This window comes from Pristis pectinata, chromosome 34 (genome assembly GCF_009764475.1).
Source record: "Pristis pectinata isolate sPriPec2 chromosome 34, sPriPec2.1.pri, whole genome shotgun sequence".
In the NCBI taxonomy this organism is placed as follows: Eukaryota; Metazoa; Chordata; class Chondrichthyes; order Rhinopristiformes; family Pristidae; genus Pristis; species Pristis pectinata.
Genome location: NC_067438.1, coordinates 9,280,744 through 9,304,218, shown reverse-complemented (window position 1 = coordinate 9,304,218; position 23,475 = coordinate 9,280,744). Strand labels below are relative to the sequence as shown.

General features: G+C 47.7%; 1 protein-coding gene and 1 non-coding gene across 5 annotated transcripts in view; one reads left to right on the top strand and one right to left on the bottom strand.

Moving 5' to 3' along the window:
- The window catches only part of LOC127585771 (uncharacterized), a 46,938-nt gene extending 29,486 nt beyond the window's left edge, over nucleotides 1-17,452 (bottom strand). For 2 of the 4 annotated variants that reach the window (XR_007958592.1, XM_052043440.1), the window contains exons 1-8: nucleotides 17,116-17,452; nucleotides 12,399-12,704; nucleotides 10,487-10,816; nucleotides 7,074-7,328; nucleotides 4,039-4,155; nucleotides 1,678-1,782; nucleotides 587-712; nucleotides 404-499 (exon numbers count right to left, since the gene is read on the bottom strand). Coding sequence is in view for 3 of the 4 variants with exons in the window: in XM_052043440.1 (XP_051899400.1) it covers nucleotides 404-499; nucleotides 587-712; nucleotides 1,678-1,782; nucleotides 4,039-4,155; nucleotides 7,074-7,328; nucleotides 10,487-10,816; nucleotides 12,399-12,704; nucleotides 17,116-17,389 (1,609 nt within the window). In the remaining variant the exon portion in view is untranslated. The remainder of the gene's footprint in view (nucleotides 1-403; nucleotides 500-586; nucleotides 713-1,677; nucleotides 1,783-4,038; nucleotides 4,156-7,073; nucleotides 7,329-10,486; nucleotides 10,817-12,398; nucleotides 12,705-17,115) is intronic. The other 2 variants (XM_052043442.1, XM_052043443.1) reach the window with 2 other exon arrangements.
- Nucleotides 17,453-22,391: 4,939 nt separating this feature from the next.
- LOC127586146 (U1 spliceosomal RNA) lies at nucleotides 22,392-22,555 on the top strand. Its single transcript, XR_007958651.1, has one exon. It is a non-coding gene; the product is annotated as a U1 spliceosomal RNA (small nuclear RNA).
- Nucleotides 22,556-23,475: the final 920 nt, after the last annotated feature.

Sequence of the window (23,475 nt, the reverse complement as noted above, 5' to 3'; positions counted from 1 at the left end):
AGCTTTTCCTATTCTGCCATTCACCTGTTCACAGCAGAGATGTCATGAAGCTGAATACAGTTGGTAGAATTGAAACATTTAAATAGTAATCTTTCACCATTTAAATAATAATCTGATCTTCTATTTTTCCTTCCAAAGTGGATGACCTCACATTTACCAACATTGTACTCCATCTGCCAGACCCTTGCCCACTCACTTAACCTATCTATGTCTCTCTGCAGACTCTCCACATCCTCTGCACAATTTGCTTTTCCATTCAATTTAGTTTCAGCAGCAAACTTAGACACGCTACACCCCGTCCCCTCTTCCAAATCGTTAATGTATATCGTGAACAGTTGTGGGCCCAGCACCAACCCCTGCAGCACCCTGATTTGGAACAATGAAGGGCTGTTGGTAAACTCACTGCTTTGCTGAATCTCTTCAACAAGGATGACGATCGAAAAGACGATCACAACGAAGGAGCTTATGATTCCGCAGAAGTCAATCGAAGCTCGCAAACCTGTTAAGTGCGGATGATGGGATGAATTAGAAGGACAGCTTCACTGTTTATCAATGGATTTTATCTGATAAATGATTTTCTCTTTACCTGTGCTGTCTAAGAAGCGACTGATACACGGGTAGCCCAAGTTCCCAATGCTGATGGTCAGGCAGACGTTAAAAGCCAGCAGGATAAGTGCAATGCACAAAGCAACCACAGGTACAGAGGCAGCTCCTGCAATTATGACCCACAGTTAAGGAAGGGAAGTTAAATGAATATAATGCACGGTTACCATTCCCCAACACTCACTCACACTTTATACAAATTGCCTCAGGTTGTGGCTGGCACTGGAACGACTACACTCCTTCCCAGTTCCTTGAGAAAGTGCTGAGGGACCTTCCAGGAACACAGAAGGATTGAAACACAAGCAGGTCATTTAACCCCCCGAAGCTGCTCTGCTCCTGAACCAGAGCATGTCTGGTCCAGACCCGACTCCACTCGTGCACATCTCCCCCCATCCCCTCGCACCTTTGCTCAAAGATCGACCAGTCTCCATCGCAAGGGAACAGCTGATCTTCCACCCAGTGAGATTTCTGCCACCTTTTCCTTTCCCACCCTTGCTCTGAAATGTTGGCTCTGTTTTTTGTTTGTTAGACTCTGTTCCTTTGGTCCCAAACTACTAGAAATACTTGCTGCCAATCGACCTGACCACTTCCCATAATGTATTAAAAACTTTGATCAAATACCCTCAAACTTAATAAATACTTATCTGTCATAGCTGCTCATAATTTGAGCCTTTGAACTTGGCTGTCATTTTGGTAAGTTATTTTGTGCTCCTTCCTAATGTACGATCCCCAGAAACACTTACAGTCCTCCAAGTGTGAGTAGCCAGCACCGGATATAGCTGCAACATAGCTCCTACAGAGAGAGTGGAGCTGATGTGGAAGGAGCCAAGACCTTACTGAATGGTGCAGAGGTTACAAACATGACCAGCATCAAGGAAGTGCGGCTGAAAACACAACGGGCTGATTGGTCCACGTACAGCGATGGAAGACGACCCCCGCCATAGGGCCACAGATGCTGATGGTTCAAAGAGAACCAGTATACTCTGTGATGGCAAAGGTCAGCAGCCTCCTCCCTCCCTCCTTGCCTGAACAGATCAGTTTCATGTAAATAACGAATATTATTCATGCACGTACCTTTAATCACGATCCAGAAAATGAGGGCAATAGAGATGGCAACAAGAGACACATTGTTACAGATAAACAGGAGCAAAAACAAAAGTTTGGACTGTTTCAATGACGCTGCGGAGAAACGAAGACAAACATTAGAACATTTGGAACCCTCTAAGCTATTTTACAGTCAGAAGGTGAACAGTACATCCTGGGTAACAGTGCTTGTCTTTGTGGAGGTCAGGCTGCAGACAATACTGATCGTATCAGTTATGAAACAGCACCACCGCCTCAGCTAAAGACTGCACCTTAAAGCTGAGGGGACTGGAGGTCTGGGCACTCATTCCTGTTGGGAGCAGGAGGAGTGCGCAACGCAGAGCCTCTGGAAGTGTGGTACCGTTTATAAAACGCATTACACTGCTGATAAGATTCCTATACCCAGCTTGTGCACATCAGGTAACAAAGCACACAGATCCCTTGTTCACATCCCTGGCAGTGTCAGGCTGTCTGCAATTGTGCAGGCTCACATCATACCTGTTAGTTTACTCTTTTTTTCTTGAGAATTCTGCTGTATATGTTGACAGTTTATCAGAGGTCAAAGTCAAAGTCAGGTTTATAGTCATGTGCACAAGTCCATGTGTGCACAGGTGCAATGAAAATCTTACTTGCAGCAGCATCACAGGCACAGAGCGTCAGATAAGCAGCATTCACAAGAAAAACATAAATTAACAACATAAATTATATAAAATTACACAAGAAAGATCACTATTAGAACAAAAAGAAACAAAGACCATTTTAGTGCAGAGTGGTCACAGTGTTGTGCACTGAGGTAGTGATTAGGGTTGTGCAGGTTGGTTCAAGAACTGAATGGTTGAAGTAGTTGTTCCTGAACCTGGCGGTGTGGGACTTCAGGCTTTGGTACCTCCTGCCCAGCGGTAGCTGCGAAAAGATGGCATGGCCCGAATGGTGGGGATCTTTGATGATAACATTGTCTTCTTGAGGCAGCACCTCCTGTAGATACTACCAACGGTGGGCAGAGATATGCCCGTGATGTTTCGGGCAGAGTCCACTCCTCTCTGCAGCCTCTTATGTCCTGGCCCATTCAAATTACCGTACCAGACCATGCTGCAACCAGCCAGGGTACTTACAACAGCACATCTGTACAGGTTAGTTAGAGTGTTCGATGACAACCTGAACCTCCTTAACCCTCTAAAAAAATAAAGACGCTGGCGTGCATTCCTTGTGATAGCATTGATCAGAGGCCGCAGTGCCGTTTCCAGATCTGTACTTAAGTCTGCTCCCAGACAGGAACTTGTGAATATACCAGGTGTATCCAGAATTCCACAAATACTCAGAACACAAAACATACACTTTAGATAAGAGCAGAGACCATGACAAAATGGATGATGGAGATTGACTGAAAGAGGTTGCCACTATCAAGGCTTCAGCACCCTCCTCCAGCCAGTGGCAGGCTGTGACGTCCATTCTCTGCAGACATCCTCCCTGTCACCTCCAGCCCTCCCCCTTAAAACATGCCCGTGTTCCAACATTTCCTTGCTCTGATCAGAGGTCATGACCTCAGGTTAACTCTGCTTCTCTCTACACGGATGCTGTCTGACCCGCTGAGTGAGCAACTTTAGAGTCAGGGTAATATTGCATGGAAACCTCAGCTGGCCCCACTTACCTGCATTTGGCCCATGTCCCTCTAAACCTTTCCTATCCATGTACCCGTCCAAGTGTCTTTTAGATGTTGCAACTGTACTCGCCTCTGCCACTTTTTCCAGAAGCTCGTTCCATATACCCACCACGCTCAGGGTGAAGAAGTTGCCCCTCAGATCCTTTTAAATCTTGCCCCTCTCACCTTAAACCTATGCCCTTTAGTATTTGGTTCCCTCTCCCGGGGAAAAAGACTGTGTGCATTCACCCTATCTATGCCCCTCACGATTTTACACACTTCTAAGGTCACCCCTCAGTCTCCTATATTCCAAGGGTTTAAGTTCGAGCCTGCCCAACCTCTCCCTATAACTCAGACTCTCAAATCCTGGAAACATCCTCGTAAACCTTCTTTGCACTTTTTATGTTATTTCAGATTTCCTGCATCCGCAGTTTTCTTACTTTTTGACCAGTGAATTCAGACCACCCCTCGTGGGGATATTTCACCCACGACACTCTCATCAGGAGAGAAGTCAGGGTGAATAGAAAAATTACTCAGCTGTGAGATGGAGCACACTTAGCAACGAGCGGAAGAAATAGTATTGGGAATGTGGTACTGGGAATGCAATGAAATTCACACAATCACACTTTTGCTCAAAATTTTAAAATTAGTCAGATTAACTTAACTGAGTATCCATGGGTTTATAAGAGTAACTTAGACTTTTTAACACCTACCTTGCATCAACTCTCTCCTCAAGCAGCACAGTAGCAGCAATCCACCAAATGACACTGCAGGAGATACTATCCCAACAATCGATGCCACCACAATGACGGTCTCCACCGGACGAAGACCTGCAATTAAGAGGGTTCCAAATTAGGATAACGAAGGGATTCTCAAAGCAGATGACCAACCGTTGATTGTTGCAACAAGCTAACTGTTTGAAATCCTTCACCATGCCACCTATTAGCTGAAGCCAACATGGGACGTCAAGGTTACACAACCTGACTTTTCCTAATAAATTCACTTGAGATCTGGGCTCTCCTGGCAAGGACAGCATTTATTGCCCATCCCTAATTGTCCGACAGAAGATGGTGGTGAGCTGCCACCTTGAAGCACTGGAATCCCTGGGGTAGTGGGTGGGGTGCCAATCAAATGAGCTGCTGCGTCCCGGATGGTGCTGAGGGGAGTTGATGATGCACTCATCCAGGTCCGTGAGAATGTTCCATCACTTCCCACAGATGGTAGACAGGCACTGGGATGTCACAGCAGGGCACCATTCCTCTTGGAGCCACAGTACTTACCTGCTGGTCCAGGTGAGTTTCATGTCGGTGGTGACCCCCAGCAGACCGATGGTGGGTGACCCACAGTGGTAATGCCATTGACTGTCAAGGGTAGGTGGACAGATTCTCTCAGGTTGGTGATGGCCATTGTCCAGCACTTTGTGGTATGGATCTTCACTGGTGGGCACCCGAATGTTGTGGAGGTCTTGTTGTGTGCAGTCGTGGGCTGCTTCACTTGTTGACTAGTTACCAGCTGAACTGAACATTGCAAAGTCATCAATCACCATCCCCACTCCTGGCCTTGCGATAGGATGGAAGGTCATCGATGAAGCAGCAGAATGTGGTTGGGCGTAGGACACTGTCCTGGGGCAGTCCGGCACTGACGTCCTGGGGCCAGGATGGTTGACCTCCATTGCAGACCCCAACCATCTTCCTATGCGCACAACATGACTACAACCACTGGAGGATCTTCCTTCTGACTTTCATTGGCTTCAGTGTTACCAGGGCACCTCCATGCCTCACTTGATCAAATGCTGCCTTGAGGTTTGGAGCGGTGTGGTCCTGGCAACATCCAAACCAGGCATCGGTGCGTAAGTGCTGCTTAGTGGCACTGTCAATGACACCTTTCACTTTCCTGCTGTTGATTGAGAGCGGTAATTAGCCAGATTGGATTTTTTCAGAATTTTGTGAACACAACATACTTGGGTAACTTTCCACATTGGCGGGTAGATGCCAGTGCTGTATCCCTGCTGGGAAAGCTTGGCTGGAGGCCAAGATTGACATCTTTCTGCTCTCTGAAGGGAACAAACAAGGCATTCAGTTCTCATGACAATGAACTGTTGCCGGCACAAGTTATGGAGCTCAGTCTCTTCAGTGAGTTTATCCAAAGATGAAAGGAAAGACCTCACATCGTCACCAAGCCTTCCATAAACTCAGAAGATGTTCCTCAGTGAACGTAGTGCAGTTGTGTTGGAAGAATCACAGCCACAGTCCTCACACTGTGGGCTCCCACAGACCGTCACATCCAGGTGGTCTGTTCTTAGTGATGTTGGCTGATAAATATCAGCCAGGTCACCCAGGAGAACTTATCTACTCATCCCGGGCTTGTCTTCTGACACGTGTGCATCGAGTTGAGGTGATGCATGGGACCCTGGTTAGATTTCTTTTCTGAAAATGGCACTGGATCTGGTGTACAGGAGTGAGATAGGTCAGCTGGTTGAGTGGTGTCGTAACAACAACCTCAGCAAGACCAAGGAACTGAATGTGAACTTTAGGAAGGGGAAGTCAGGTGTACACACACCAGTCCTCATTGAAGGGGCAGTGATGGATCCTTAGATCCTGGAGACTTGAACCCACACCCATCTGATTCAGTGCTGTTCACTGAGGAATGGGAGACATCCAAGGGAAGGATCAGTCTAAGCAGCAAACTTTGAGTCATTCCTTCTGTCTGATCAAAGTGCACTGCTGGTAGGATGACGCAGGACCAGAGGAAGGGGAGCCCCTACACACTGGGAGATGTCACAGGATACTGGGAGTGAAGTCAATGGACAACAGGACACCAAGCAGTCTGTGGTGCATCCTATGTGATGCTTGGAAGTCAGGGCTGACAGGCTAATTGACCAGAAAATGCACTCATTCAGTTAATCACTGCCACAACAGGGTGTGGTAACTGACCTCAGTTGACCCTTGGGTGTGGGAGAGAAACCAGTCCGACTTCCTGCTGCCGATCATTGACCAGTGAGCTCCACTGGTCCACAGCCTGTGTGTCGGTGCCAACCAGAATTGTCCGTCTCCAACTATCCTGCCGCACCCACTGTTGTAGCTCCCACCTTTGGAACCTAATGGGCCCCAGTCACTGAAGACCCGGGGAATTATCCATCAGCCCATCACTATCCTTGGGAGAGGAGGTGGTGGGGGTCAGAGGAACCAGTAGGAAATATACAAGAACCGGTAGGTGTGGGGTGTACAGAGCACAGCTTGGATACCACGGACTGGACCTGGAGTTGATTCAGACACTGAGACATCGTAAACCTGATCTCACTGAACAGCATTTGAATCATCACGACACTAATGGTTACCATGCCAGTGCCGGTAAATGGGATTTACAGATAGGTACTTGAGGGTTGGCATGGGCATGGTGGGCCAAAGGACCTGTTACTGTGCTGTGAGCTGCAACAGTCTCTGCCTCACCACCTCACTGTGAGAGAACAGTCCAGGCTCCAGCAAACTAGTGCAGAATGTCCCCTCCCCTCCCATTCTCCGAGGGACAGCGTCTATAAATATAGGAGACCCATACTCCCGTTTTCAGGGGAAATACTCTTTCCTTCTTCATTCGATCAAACTGCTTATGATTTATAGTAATAAATCTTTTGATTCACTTTTGCTGTCTCTACCCCAGTACTGATTTACACAGACTGCATTCAAACAACCACCATCAACAGGTGATGACAAAATGTACCCTCATGACGTCACCCATAAACTGAGCTTACCGTGAATGGTTAGCAGGTAGCTTGCCTGTACAGATCTGACAGGATTGGTGGCAACACAGGTGTAATTTCCACAGTCACTTCTGGAAGCACTCGGGATAACAAGGCTTCTGTTCCCATCTTGGAGGTGATGATGGGAGACCTCCCTTCCATCTTTCCACCACTGATAGCTCGAAGCATCTCCCACATTACACATGAGCTGGATGGTGGAACCCGGAGAGCTGGCGTTACTCCATATCGAAGGCTTGGACAGCTTATCTAAAGGAGAAACTACTGGTTAATGAGGGGCAACGTTAGCAACCAGCTGTCACTGTGACCTAGAGACCAGTGTGTGAGAAACCAGCGCTCAGCAGGGCAGGCAGCTTCTGTGGAGGGACAAATACAGCTGGCGTCTCAGACCCAACAAAGTCAACCCCAAACTTTACTTTATTTTTCTACACAGATGCTGCTTGACCTGCTGAGTGTTTCTGCCGTTTCCATTTCATTGAATCAATTTCATCAACTAACAAAGTATTAAAAGCAGTATTTGATGAATCTCTACACGTATCAGTCTGTTATCAGAAATTGTTGCCATTGACCTCATTTCACATTGATCTGATACAAAATCAATCTCTGATTTAAATAGTTTAACTCTTTAAAATATACTAGGTGTGTTTTTTTATTGAACCCTTTATTAAATTCATCAGTTCTTTGTCAAAACATACACTTGCAAGGATGATCCATGAACATCCCAAAGAGTTTGATCCCAATGAGCTCATTTTCCAATTTAGTTGTTTTCTGATGACTGAGTGATTTTTCCTCAATCGTACATGAACAGGATTGGGATTGGTAACCACTTCATACATCACCTTTGGGCCGGGATGCTTAATCCCTTCAGGAACAGGCAGAATAAAGAGTCTTCTAGGGAAAACAAGTCTCCACACCATATCAATAAGCTGCTGAGTCACAATATCTTCTGGCCTATCTGTCACCAATGATTCATCTACTAATTTAACAATGGGATCAGTGAAAACAGCTTGGTGTTCAACACCATCATCTTCTCAAAATTCCAAGACCCGAGCCTCTGTACCTCCCTCTGCAACTGGATCCTTGACTTCCTCATTGGGAGACCCCAATCAGCGCGGATCAGAAACCTCACCTCCTTCATCAACACAGGTGCACCTCAGGGCTGCGTGCTCAGCCCCCTGCTCTACTCTCTCCATGCCTACAGCTGTGGGGCTAAGCACAGCTCCAACAAATTCACTGATAACACCACTGCTGTTGGCAGAATCACACTTGGTGACGAGGCGGTGTACAGGAGCGAGATAGGTCAGCTGCTTCAGTGGTGTCGTAACAACAACCTCAGCAAGACCAAGGAAATGAATGTGAAGTTTAGGAAGGGGAAGTCAAGTGTACACGCACCAGTCCTCGTTGAAGGGGCTGCGGTGGGAAGGGTGAGCAGCTTCAAGCTGGGTGTCAACATCTCCGAGGACCTATCCTGAGCCCAACACATGGATACAACCACAAAGGCGGCTTGCCAGTGTCTCTACTTTCTTAGGAATTTAAGGAGATTCAGCACATCATCAAAGACTCTGATAAACTTCCACAGATGTACAGTGGGAAGCACTCGGACAGGTTGCATCATGGCCTGGTGTGGGATCTCCCATGCATAGGAACACAAGAGGCTGCAGAGAGTGGTGGACTCAGCCAGTTCCATCACGGGCACAGATCTCCCCACCAGAGGACATCGACAGGAGGCGATGTCTCAGGAAGGCGACATCCATCATCAGGGACCCCCACCATCCAGGCCGTGCCCTCTTCTCAATGCTGCCATCAGGCAGGAGGTACAGGAGCCTGAAGACCCACATGTCAAAGATCAACAACAGCTTCTCCCCCAGTGCCGTCAGTACTTGAACCCACCTGAAAAACCTGAACACTAGCTCAGAACGTATTCCTTTTCCTCTCTCTCAATCTTACACTAGTGTCGTCATTTATTTCTGTGCATGTGTAAGTTGTATATAATTTATGTTAATTTAAGTTTATGTCAACTTATGTTTGTCCTCATCTTGTAATGTACTGTGCTGCTTCAAGCTAAATTTTCATGGCATTTACACCCCGTGTGTGTATGCCCACGACAATGATAAACTTGAACAAACTGTCCATATGTGGAATCAATGTACAGTCACTGAAATCAGGCTAATGGCAGTAAATACTGACCATGACATGTCAGGACCTGACATGTGTACCAGACCTGACATGTGTAACTTATCAAAGACTCTTTTGGACTTGACATGATCTAAAAATGAGCCTTTTTGAAGTGAAGATAATGAATCAATTCCAAATGAAAAAAGTTCAACACACAGGAATTGGTTGGGTTCGTTGCTGGTTCTGATCTGAGATTGACAGCGACTTGTGAATCAGTGGGGTTAGAGGCTGCCTGCAGTGGTAACTGTGAGGATATGGAGTCCGGTCACACATCTGCCATGATCTCAGTGGGCAACAGAACGGGCTCGGGGGACTAAGTGTCAGGGACACCACACTGATTTTTAATTTACCCTTCAGGTGTTATGGTGAGCATGGGAAGACAAGGATGGGAATTGTTGGACCACATGTACCAAATGGAGTTGGTAGCAAACACTCAAGTGAAGTGGTTACCCACAACACACAAAATGGGGGCTTGGGGATGAAGGCCAATGGAAAAAAGGGGAAAACACATTAAATTGTGCATTTGTTTTTGTAGTGTCGAGGTTGAAGTGGATTTACTTGGTACATCACGGGCACATCCCTCCCTGCCATCGGTTGTATCAACAGGAGGCACTGCCTCAAGAAGGCAACATCCATCATCAAAGATCCCCACCATCCGGGCATTGTCATCTTCTCCCAGCTCCCAGCGAGCGGGAGGTACAGAAGCCTGAAGTCCCTCACCACCAGGTTCAGGAACAGCTACTTCCCTTCAACCATTCGGTTCTTGACCCAACCTGCACAACCCTTATCATTACCTCAGTATAGCTACACTATGAACACTTAGCACCACAGTGCACTTTGATTTTATGTTCTAATTGTGTTCTTTCTTGTAAAAATTGTGCTTAATATATGTTTAATTTATGTTTTTGTCGTGAATGCTGCTTATCTGTGCCTGTAATGCTGCTGCAGGTGAGATTTTCATTGCACCTGTGCACACATGACAAACTCGACTTTCAACTTTCTACTTCACATCAAGGCATAACATGACACTAGGGGAAGGAGAGATTCTCATTCACTCCTTTTTAAACATTTGGATAATGATACCCACACTTCCACAGGCAGCAGTTCCTCTTCAGATCTCCGGGATCAGCTCAGGAATGCTGTTTGGGAAATTCCACTCCTGTGCTTTGCAGGTTTAACCCTTTAAACTACAGCAGGATGGGGACCAAAATACAAGCTTATTTCAAACATACCCATTATACGCAGACGAACAGTTCGAATAATGGTTGCTCGTAGATTGATGGAAAGTCTATAAAGACCATCATCTGCATAAGTCAAATCATTGAAGACAAGTGATCCATTGGAGGGGGAGAAGTCTATGCGCCCGTTGTATTTTTGTATTAAGAAAGGTTTCATGGATCCCACATGATACTCGAGAACTGGTTCCACGGAGGGTTCTTTCCCTGGGTGTTCTTGCAGTTTTTCCCAATAAAAAACTTTAGTAATCTTCCTTGCGTTCTCATCCACTCCAAGAAATGCCACTGAGCTGCCGGGTAAACGGTAAACCTCTGTTGTATATTGTGCTGTAAAACATACAAACCACTGGTGAGACTACACTTGGAGTATCGTGGACAGTTCTGGTCGCCACACCACAGGAAGGATGTGGTTGCAATAGAGAGAGTGCAGAAGAGAATTGACCGGGATTTTGCCTGGAATGAAGGGCTATAGTTATGGAGTATGCCTGGGATGGAGGGCTCTCCCTGTAATGGAGAGATTGCAGAGGGTGGGTTTGGTCTCACTGGGAGGTAGGAGGCTGAGGGATGATCTTATAGAGAGGTTTATAAAATTACAATGAGTGTAGATGGGATAAAGAGTCAGAGTCTGTTTCCCAGGGCAGGGATCCTAGAACTAGCGGGCACAGGTTTAAGGTGAGAGGGGAGGGATTTCATGGAGACCTAAGGGGCAAGTTTTTCCACACAGAGGTTGGTGAATATCTGGAACGAGCTGCCAGAGGAGGTGGTAGAGGCAGATACAGATACAATGTTCAAAATGTGTTTGCTCAGGGACTTGGACCGGAAAGGCACTGAGGTGATACAGGCCTAATGTGGGGAAAAGGGATTAGCACAGGTAGATGGTTGGCATGGACGAGACGGGCCAGTACAAATGGCCCGACGAGAAAAACCTCAGTAATCTTCCTCTCATTCTCATCCAGCCCCAGAAATGTCACCAAGCTGCTGGGTGAACGGGAAAGAGCTGGTGCAACCCTGTGCTGTGAAATATACAAAACATTAGTAAGACCGCACTTGGAGTTGCTTCAGAGAACATCCTCAGGCTTGTTTGCCAGTTTATCAGCCAGGCTGTGATTATTCCTCATCGATCACCTTCTGCCGCTGTTAAATTCTCATGTCAGATGCGGAGGTCAAATGAACATCAGGAGTGGGGAATGCAGCAACTTTGGTGACTTGGGAGTCAGTGTGTGTGGACTTCGAAAACAAAATGCCAAGACGCCAGTCCTAACCCCTTCCATCTTCCACCCTGGGCAGGTTCCCAGAATCCCAGCTTCCAACTCAGTATCTAATCACTGAGCAGAGAAGTTTAATACAACAGATTGCAGCTTCCCAGGGAGAACTGACAATCCTTCACTCATCTGTACATTTCTTCACCCCATTTCCCACAAAAATCTCAGGCCTTTCATGATTGCCCCTTCTCACCTTCCATCCTTTCCATCTTAGGATGATTCTCCACCCCCTCCCCTGCACCTTCCCTCCACCTGGCCCCCTGCCCCTCTTGCACCTTCCCAACAGAAGTTCCAACTTCCTGACATGACAAACAGCTTGCCTTCCCCCATCTCACCTGCAGAACAACAGGGGGCGGATCTATTCCCATGGAATGGCAAGTATCTCACAGCCGTCGTGAGCATTCAGTCATGGAGTCTCAGAGTCTTAGAGCACAGAAAAGGCCCTTCAGCCCACCACATCCATGTCGACTGTTTTGCCCACCTACACTCATCCCATTTGCCTGCATTAGGACTGTATCCTTCAATACTTTATTTCAGTGTTTGTCTTACCAGGAGAGGCTTCCAACTGAGCCTTTAATGGAAACAACCAGCACAGATTTTGTTGTGAACGATTCATATGTTGCATCACAAACACGTACAATACTCACCAAAGAGGAGCAATTGTATTATTTTCAGCTGTTGTCCATCTACAGTGAAGCTGTAAGCTCCTTGGTCACCGGCTTCTAATCGGTTTACCATTAGAGAGCCATTAGATGGAATAAACTGTAAACGGGTCTTGAACTGTTCACTGGGTTCCATCCACTTCAGGTAACCTGGGATGTGATGTAGAATGGTGACAGGGCTTTTGTGGCTGGCGATGAACGTCCAAATAATTTCATTCTTGTTGGGATCAACTTTGACTTCAGGATCCAGTAAAACTGAAGAACCAAGGGCACCAACCAATTCTCTTCTGCCTGGTTCAGATAAAAGAAAATGTAATTGTTTAAACTGGTGGCAGTCATGGAACGTTAAAATGCAGCAACAAGGGAAAACTGCAGCAAACAACCACATATTACATGGGCAGATGTTATGAAACTATTTACTGGGGTTTCAGAACTTTGGTACGTGGAGGTACTTTGCATGCGGTTAAGTCTGTAATATCAGCTCAATCCAGGATAAACTATCTGAGGGTAAAGGTCAAGGTAGCTTAAACACAATGGCATCGACCTTCGCAGGCAGGGGCGTGGCACCGTGTATGTCGATCCGATGGCCCAGGAAATTGATTGTCTCAAGCCTGAATTGGCATTTGGCTGAGTTGATGGTCAGACCAAAATCCCTCAGGCGAGGAAAGAGTTGGCAGAGGTGCGTGAAATGTTCCTGGCAGCTGCTGCTGGCAATCAAGATGTCGTTGAGGTATATGAAGACAAAGTCAAGGTTGTGCCCGACCACGTCCATCAGTCGTTGGAAGGATTGAGCAGCGTTCTTGAGGCCAAAGGGTATCCGGACAAATTCAAAGAGGCCGAAAGGTGTGATCAGCGCCGTCTTTGGAATGTCGTCCGGATCCACCGGGATCTGGTGATACCCGCGGACGAGGTCGACCTTGGAAAAAATGAACTGCCCATGGAGGTTGGCAGCAAAGTCCTGAATGTGCGGCATGGGGTATCGGTCTGGGGTAGTAATGTCGTTCAGGCATCAGTAATTGCCACAGGGTCGCCAGCCTCCGGCTGCCTTGGGGACCACGTGTAGCAGAGAGGCCCATGGGCTGTCCGACCTGCGGATGATCCCCAGCTCCTCCATTCTTTTGAACTCCTCTTTTGTGAGGCAGAGCTTGTCTGGGGGCAGCTGCCGGGCGCGGGCGTGGATGGGAGGGCCCTGGGTGGAGATGTGATGCTGGATGCCATGCTTGGGCAAGGTGGTGGAGAACTGGGAACTCTGCCAGGACCCTAGCGAACTTGTTGGTTGACATGGTGACGGAGTCGAGGTGTGGGGCCGGTAGCTTGGCCTCACCCAACGAGAACTTTTGGAAGGTCCTGGCATGTACCAAACGCTTAACCCGCAGGTCAAGCAGCAGACTGTTGGCGCAAAAGAAGTCTGCCCCGAGGAGTGGTTGCGCGATGGCGGCCAGGATGAACTTCCAAGTAAAGTTGCAGGTGCCAAACTGGAGGTGCACCAAACGGGTGCCAAAGGTCCGGATGGCACTGCTGTTGGCGGCTCTGAGGGCAGGTCCTGCTGTGCAGTTGCGAGTCTCGTGGCTGTTGGGAGGCATGATGCTGACTTCTGCTCCTGTGTCCACCAGGAAACGACGTCCGGAATGCCTGTCCCACACATGCAAGAGGCTATACGGGTGGCCAGCCACCGTAGCCATCAGCGGCGACTGGCTCTTGCATTTCCTGGAAACCTGCATGGTGGCCGGCACCTGCGGGCATCAGTGCCCCACCGTTGGTGGTAGAAACACCACTGGTTGGTCGGTGTCTCAGACCTGGTGGTGGGTAGGGTGCGTTTGATTGCTGGGTCTGGCCTGCTGGGCCACTGGGTACGTGGCGTGGCAACCCGCTCGACAGATGCCCCGCTCTCCTTTTTCACCCGCCAAAGGATATCCGCCCGGGCAGCCACCTTCTGGGGGTCACTGAAATCGGCATCCGCCAGGAGCAGGTGGATGTCATCGGGTTACTGCTCCAGGAAGGCCTGGTCAAACATCAGGCAGGGTTTGTGGCGGTCTGCCAGGGCCAACATCTCGTTCATGAGCGCAGAGAGGGGTCTGTCACCTAACCCACTGAGGTGGAGGAGGCGGGAGGCCTGTTCGCGTCGGAAAAGGCCGAAAGTCTCGTGAAGGAAGGTCTTGAACTTATCATATTTCTCCTCCTCCTCCTGGGACGCCTGGATGAAGGCCTCGACCTGGGCTGCGGTATCTTGATCGAGGGCGCTCACCACGTAGTAGTACTTGGTGTCGCCCCTGGTGATCTGGCGAATCTGAAACTAGGCCTCGGCCTGGTCGAACCAGACACGAGGCCTGAGGGTCCAGAAGGTGGGCAGCTTAAGGGCTACTGCCTGTACCTCTCATTGTGCAGACATCGTGGGTCCAAACACGTTTGGGCCCATCGGGGTCACCAATGTAGCGGCTAGCTACACACTACGAAATGAAGACACAGAGTAGCTGGTTTGAAATCAGAAGTCGAATGAATGACAGGGGCGCAGTGCGCCTTTAATATCCGAAAACTTCCCGCGCTACAGTTCCAGCGCTGACGTCACGTGCAGGTCACCTGACTTTCCCGCACGCGAGCTTTCCTAGCCTGACGATGGGGAAGGACGAGGGCCCCGCGCCATCTTGGATCGGGGCCTCCAATGACATTCGCGATGTCGGGAGCCGGTTCAATGCCGGTGCGGCGAGTCACTACACTGTAATGAAAATATTCTAAAATTCGTTCTTTGTTTTCCTCATTCAGCAGCAAGAGGTATTTGCAAACAAAGGAGGCACTGTGCATGTGTTATAGAAAATACTTTATTAGAGTTATATGAAGAATAAAATACAGAAAGGAGGAAGAATACTTACAATACAGAAGGAAGCAAAATAATACTTATCAACCAACGAACTGATCTATAGACTGCCGGAGGGACCCTCAGGCGTTCGACAGCCTTTGACGCAGCCACTGTCTGTGTCTCAGCACCGGTTGTGACCCAGCCTCAGGGAAGGTCCCGGTTTGCACAAAGAAGGTGCCCCCTTTTATATGCCGCAAAAACTTAACACAACTTTTACCCCAGTGCTTTCCCATTCCTCAGTGGTACCAGCCTGCACCTGCTTATCACTCGCGACCCTCGGCCTAAACACCGAACTTGGAAACAGAGACACAAGGTCTGCAAAAAAGAAAACATCCTTCACCAGTATTTAACCTCGAGGATGTGCATCTGTACTGCCATAAGTTCTGAAAACATTCCCACAGTCCGAGCTGACAACATTTTGTGTTACACACTACTGCAGGTAGTGAGGAGGAATCAGAAATAACTTTTGGCTAATTTAACTCTTTCCTTACAGATTCTCATCAATAACATTAAGGCTGCTAAAACAGTTACTAAAACAAGTTAGATAGGATATTAGTTTCACAAGATGACTGGCTGGACACACAACATTGAGCTACCCAGATCTAATCTCCTTGTCCCAGACACAGACCGATTGTCACTAGGCAGCCCCTCTCTCACACCCCAGATGTAGGGGGTTCTCTCTTTACCATAGGTTGGTCTCCATGAAGATGTTGCACCAGTGTGGATTCTCCGTCCCTTCTTATATCCTCCATGGACAGTTATTTGTTCACGATGAGTTGAGCCCTTGTTTGATCAGCTTCAGTCTGGACGTCGTTGTTGTTTGGGTCTCAGTACTGGCCTGATTATTCATTTGTAATTTGTCAGCACCAAATGTTTTCACCGGTCTGTCCACTGATTTGATCATGGACCATTTCTCTCACTGTCTCGTTAGTCCACTGACTGAATCATACATTGCTTCTTAAACTTGTGGTTTTCCTTTGCAAACTTTTACGCAACTTCCCACATTGTCTCCCCTTCTTCAGTGGACCCACGACGGTCGGCTCACACCCCGAGTCCAGAAATGTGCATTTCCCCTTGATTCACGAACACACCTTTCAGCAGCCGCAGCTACAAACTGGTCTTACCATCAGCCCAATCATTTCCCACTACCCACCCCCCCTACCCGCACACCCCACCACCCACCCCCTAGCCCCCCACTGCCTGACCCACCCCCGATCCACCCCCATCATCACCACCCACCACCCACTAAACCCCACTGCTCAACCCTCTCCCCGACCCCCACCACCATCACCAACCCCCCACCCACACCACCCGACACCCCCCACCCACCCCATCACCACCCCCCCCACCATCATCACCCTCCTCACACCACCCACCACCACCCCAATCTCTGTCCTCCTGAAGGCCAGTGCCAACACAACAGCAATTCAGCCCTTGCTGGAATATCAGAACTTTTCCAAAATATCTCCCGTGACTCATTGTACGGGATTCTCACACATCTTCCCTGTGACTAGTTCCCCTGCGGCCCCCCTCCTTCCCCTCATGTCATTGGTCCCTGTGACTAGTTTCCCTCACCAAACAAGACAAAGCAAAAATAGCAGAAGTAGGCCCATTGAGTCTGCTTAAATTAAACTTAACCAACTTAACTTCTGTTTGTCATGTGCTGTGCTGCTAAACGAGTAATTTTCATGGGCATTTACACCTGTACACTTCTGCCTGTGAGAAAAGACTTGAACCTGCAGACCCAGAATTTCGTGAATTCGTGAATTCTGGGTCTGCAGAATTCCGTTTCCGAGCCCAGAAATAGAGACTGTGGCATTTAGTTTCAAATTTAAATCATTCCCTTACCTTCGGCACCAATCACCCAAACCCGCAGCAGCAGCAGCAAGAAGAGGTGACCGAGTGAAAACCTCTGGCAGCTGAGCCGGGGTCCCGGACTCTCAGACCCAGAATGAATTTCTTTCTCGACATCCGTCCTGACGCCATTCCGAGCCACACGCGTCCCCGAACGACCCAAACCCCATCTGCTCCAGGACCCTGAACCTATTCGCTGGAAGCACCAACAAATGAGGAACAAGTGAAGTTCCTCATGGGTTGCAGAACCTCCCAACCGCAAGTCCATGAGGATTGGGAAATGAGGAAGCGTGACCACAGGCAGAGATGTCGCAATGTAGAGTCGAGCAACTGGTAGTTTCAGTTTCTATTGCAGGAAGTTGTAATTTTGGGTTCCTGTGTTGTGCTAACAAAGAGCGAGAGATTAAGGACAGCTCTGAGCTAGTTTGTGCAGTTCCTTTTCCTAATTTCAAATATAATCTTTATTCATAATAATATATCTACAAAAAGAAAAACACTGCAAAAAATGTTTACATTCTTAGTGTCGTATTGTTAATAAAGTCAGCACTTTTTTAAAACAGTTGCACCCACTGTGTTATTCTGTGTTATGTAATTATAGTAGAGAACTACAGTTTCCAGTAGGCAATGCCAGGGGTCACATGGGGAACAGGGGGTGGCTGTGAGAAGAGAGGGGAAAGCAAACAGTCTGTTGTTGGTTAGCGCTGTGTTTGTTTCTTCATCAAGAGACAAACTTCCCGTGGGTTTAACATCTGTACATTTTATCAACCAACAACACCAGACTGGCTTGTTTTCCTTTCCTTTTTACAGCCACTTCTAGTTCCCCCATGTGGCCCCTGGCATTGTCTGCATTAACCTGTTGGTCACTCTTTTCTGTCGAGGCTCGAGGCAGCACATCAGCAGCAAACATATATTTTCCTGGTGTGTAGGCCGTGCTGGGACGCATCAGCTGATATCCTGATACACCTTTCTGGATCATAAAACTTCAGCATGGGCTCTTCAGTTAGGACCCTTTTCAACGTCTGGAAACACTCTTCATGGTCATGAGACCAAATCCATTCATTTTGTTGCTCAAGGAGTGACCTAAGTGGTGCTGATACTGTTGACAGTCGAGGGATGAACTTAGCCAAGTAAGTCACCATCCCTAAGAAACGTCTCACCTCCTCTTTGTTTTGGGGCCTCTCCATGTTTTCAATGGCTGACGTCTTTCTTGGGTCAGGCTTCACTCCCTCTTCAGATATGACATCTCCTATGAAGATCAGTGTCATAACACCAAACTCACATTTCTCTTTATTTAATTTCAAATTGACATTCCTTGTCACGTCAAGCACTTGTCTCAGTCGAGTATCACTTCCTCCTTGGTGGATGCCCAGACGATGATGTCATCCATCATGGTCTCGACACCAGCTATGCCCTCAAAAATCATATAGATGGTTTTATGGTAGACTTCTGGTGCGGACAGGATCCCATATGGCAGCTGAAGATAGCAATATCTTCCCTGTGGTGTATTAAAAGTACACAGTCTCGAACTTGCCTCATCAAGCTTCATCTGCCAAAACCCAGACAATGTGTCGAGCTTGCTAAACCATTTGGCACCTGAAAACTGGGACATGATCTCCTCCTGTGTTGGCAATTTAAAATGCTCTCCCTTGATGGCTTTATTTAAATACTTTGGGTCTAGACATATCCGCAATGCTCCATTTTTCTTTTGCACAATGACCTGTGAACTCACCCAATCTGTTGGTTCTTCAATTTTCTGTAGGCCATTCATCCGTTCCATGCGGGTTAGTTCTTGTTTAAGTTTATCTCTAAGTTGAAACGGAACTTTCCTGCATGCATGGACAACAGGAGCCACTGCCTCATCTATGTGAATTTTGTGTACACCAGGTAAGCATCCAAACCTCTCAAAGACATCTGCATACTCTTCCATGAGTGTTGTGTGGTCATCTTTGGTATGTGAAGCTACTATGAAAACCCTTTTCACTAGGTTGAGCTTTTCACATGCACTCAGGCCTTATATTGGCTGTACTCTTCTACAATCAGTAGCTGTGATTTTAAGGGTTGCCCCTTGTGCTTAAAGGTCACCATACAGCCCCCTTATACTGGAACTTTCTCTCCAGTGTAGCCTGTCACTTCTAACTTCACAGGGTAAATCTTATTCTTTATACTGTGAGAGTCTTATAATCATCCATGGATAACAGAGTCACCTGAGCTCCGGTGTCAAGCTTGAATGGAATTACTGTCTCATTTACAGTTACTGGAACAATCCATCCTGTTTTACCAGCAGCCACAGTCTGTACAGAATCCACAAAGAATTCCTCCATTTCCTCATCAACTGTGTGCACCTTTCTCTTGTTAGCTCCAGCTTTGCAGCACCTTGCAAAGTGATTCTTCTTCCCACAGCCATTGCAAGACTTTCCATAAGCAGGACAAATCTCTGGAATGTGTCTACCTCCACATCTGCTGCATTTGCTGTTTGAGCCTTCCTCTTTGCCATCTTATTACAGCTTTTCTTTCGTACTCACTGAGTCTCTTTCTCAATTGCACACAGTATTCATCTACTCTCCCTGTTCAGACCTGTCACGAACCAGCAACAAAAGAACCACACTGAGCATGATTCAGTGTTAAAAACTATTTTATTAATCACTACTTATGATAATATGTAAAATAAAAGTTAGAAGTTAAAAGTTAATCAAAAATGTTAAACCTCGAACGTTAACCCCAAAACTAAACTCTTCGTGTGTGTGTGTGGCAAAGTCCCAAACTCCAAGTTCAGGAATGGTTCTTAAAGTTCAGTTCCGCAAGCCATAAGGTGAAACATAAGCAAGGGCTTCTTCAACAACCACCGTTGTCTGAAGATAAGACGTAGATGTAGAGAACATAGGGAGAGTAAATACGAAATCCAAATGTTCCACGATGGAACCCCAAACGACACTTCAGTGTTTACTCGGTAGTGACTTCCTCACCCCGAAAAGCATCCGAATTGTGGTCGTCCACACACAAATACCTGTTTCCTTCTACAGGTCAGCAACAAAGTGAACTCCACAGGATTACTTCCAACTTCCATTCATGGATTTCAGTGGCAGACACAGTTATTGTTTCTCATCCATCGATAGAGAAAACTAGCAGGCTGGTGTCTCTCTCCCTTCTCTCTCTCTCTCTCTCTCTCTCCTTCTTCTAACCTCTTCAACAACGTCATTACGTCCTTTATCTTCTATTGACATAAGCACGCCCCACACACACAAACACACACACTCTCTATCTTAAAGGGACTTTCACTGAGTCCGTAACAGACCTCACACTAACTTCTGACACCATGTTATGTTTGTTCTTCATCAAGAGACAAACTTCACATGGGTTTAACATCTGAACATTTTTATTAACTGTGTTATTATGTAGTTTTAATAAAGAACTACAGTTTCCAGTAGGCAATGCAAGGGGTCACAGGGGGGATCAGGAAGTAGCTGTAAAAAGAGATGGAAAGTAAGCCAGTCTGTTGTTGTTGGTTAATAAAAACATTCAGATGTTAAACGCACACAAAGTTTGTCTCTTGATGAAGAACAAACATAACACCCATGTGGCCCCCTGGGGTGATGCACCATTTCAATGTTTAAGGGGCTTCCCCACCAGACTCACCAAGTGCCACTACGTGCTGAGGTTCTACCTGTCCCTGGTGTTGTGGAGGATAGGTCTGGCCCTGTTGCCACCCAACCCTCCAGTCAGTTGGACATTGCCTTTGTGGAAGAGATCTTCCAAGTAAACACCTGTGACCATGAGTCCATCAGGCAGTGGTCAGCATGGAATGTCCTGCAGACACTGCGGGACAGAGACACTATGGTTACTGTGGGGTAGTTCCCTGAGCAAACCATCCAAACCAGCTGGCAGAATGCCTCATCCCAGAACTCACCAATAAGCACCAATTCCTCTCTTGCTGGTGGTGAGAGGGGTCCTCACGGTCAGATCCTTCCTGCACAGACAACATATCCCCAATGTACACTGCCCTTTAGACAGCTGCGGTGGGGAAGAGACGGTCACCCTCCTCTTTACAGATTGTGGATTTGCTAAGAGGCTGTGGAGAAGGATGCAAGCGTCCATGTCCCGGTTCATCCCCAACAGCTGCGTAACAGAGGACTCTCTGATCTACGGGCTGTTCCCAGGGACACACACTGAGACTGACATCAACTGCTGCTGGAAGGTCATCAACTCGGTGAAAGGCGCCCTTTGGTCTGCCTGAAACTTGTTGGTCTTCCAGCACTGCGAGATGTCCGTAGGGGAATGCTGCCGGCTGGCACATTCCAGGCTGCAGGAGTATGTGCTGAGGGACGCACTGAAGCTGGGTGCAGCCAACGCAAGGGCTTGGTCGGGAAGGACTACAGTTTAGGGTTCTTCTGCCACTGGAGAGGGAGGGACGGGGTCAGGCGAGGAAGCCCTTAAATATTGTAAATACAGGACTGGGTAGCCCCTAGGGAGCCACACGAGTGGCATCGGTGCTGTGTTTTTTATATAAAATGGTAACACTAATGATTGATTAGTACACGAATGTAAAGGCCAGCACTGTTTTATTGTTGTATATAGAGTGTTTTTTATGATGAATAAAGTTTATTTTGGAATAAAAATTTTCCCCTCTGCCACGGCCAAGTCATGCTACGGTCTTTATTCAGATTTAAGGCCCCAGTTTTAGATGGAATGGAATCATATCGGGGTTTTTACTTCAATTCTGGGTGTAATTGTGCATGGTTTCCGAGTTACACAACAGCACGTTTCCTCAATGAACCCTCATCACACTGATCCAACATCAGAGCTCTCACACACTCCAAGCCCTTGCTTAGATGACGGCCTCCAGAGCCCTGACCCTGTGTGAGCCGAGCTCAAGGGAGCGCTGGCTGAGCCCGGTCTGTGGGTCCCGGCCGGACAGGACGAGGCGGGGTCTGCAGAGGCTCAGAGAGCGGACGGGAGCCCCGGACCGGCTCCCAGCCCCACGCCCGCGATTTGTGAATGAAACCCTGGGGCGGTGTGACACCCAGCGGGGAGCCGCGGCACTGCAGGTCGGCCGCTTCCATTTAAGGAAGATATGCAGATAAGGAGGGCGAAAAGACAGCGTGAAATGTTGAAAAGTAACACTAGAAAGACGGGAAAGGCAAAACATGGAGATATACGTTTCTCTAGGCTGATTGTGGGTAAACAGAAGCAATGTAAGGTTTGACAATGTGGCTCGTGTTGATGTTAAGGGGTGATGCATGTGGTTGGCTGGGTGAGCGGGAGCGGGGTAAAGCATACTTACCTGGCAGGGAACCGTCGGTGATCAGGACGGCCGAGGTTCCAGGACGAGGCTATCCCATTGCACTGCGGGTGTGCTGACGCCTGCGATGTCCCCAAATGCGGGATACTCGACTGCATAATTTGTGGTAGTGGGGGACTGCGTTCGCGCTCTCCCCTGGTCACTCATCTAAAGACAGAGCTCATTCACTACTTTATTCTTGTAATATCTCCGTTGCGTGCCCTATGTTATTTTTCAAACAGTGTCACTCTTGTAACGCGACGGCAAGATGTGCTGACGGCTTTAATCAGGTCGTCTTCACCAACGGGCTTTTCCAGTTGCCTTGAACTTTCGTCGAAGTTACGTGCTGAGAGATTTGCAACCCTTAGTTAAAACTCCCAACTGTGCTCTGGAGTCATTTCTTACACCAACCGTCTCGATTGTCACCCGTGTTCTTCAGGACAGTGACAACTGCATCAGTTGCGAGGAAGTCTCATGGCCGCTCCCATAGCCCTGGCGATTCTTTCCTTTCGGGTACTGAATGCAGGCTCCATTTTGACTGCAAGCATACAATCTCTGGTGGTGCAAGATAGACCCTGACCACTCGTTCGGTAAAGCAAAATGTTCCCTGACACTTTGGGTATTTTTTCATAGCATATTCCTAGTTTCTGATCACTTCACACAAGAAAATAGGAGCAGGAGTAGGCACTCGCCATTCAATTTGACCATGGCTGATCTACCCCAGGCTTTCCCAGTACCAGTTCCTCATAGTATTCAATCTCCTGATCTTTCAAAATATGTTTATCTCCACTTTAAATACTTGTAATGATCCAGCATCCAGAACTCTCTGGGGCAAGACATTACAAGAAATTTCTTTGTACCTCAGTTTTAAATCTTATCCCTCATTTAAGGCCCGCCCACTACTTGACATCTGGCAAGCGACATCTGGCAAATGGGAGGCCTTAAACAGTGAGATAGTTCATGCTCAGTATGCTGGAGTGAGGGGCAAGGTGGGCAGGATTAGGGAACCCTGGTTGATGAGGGATATTAAGGCACCAGTCAGAAAAAAGGTGTATGTCAGGTGTCGGCAGCTGGGATCA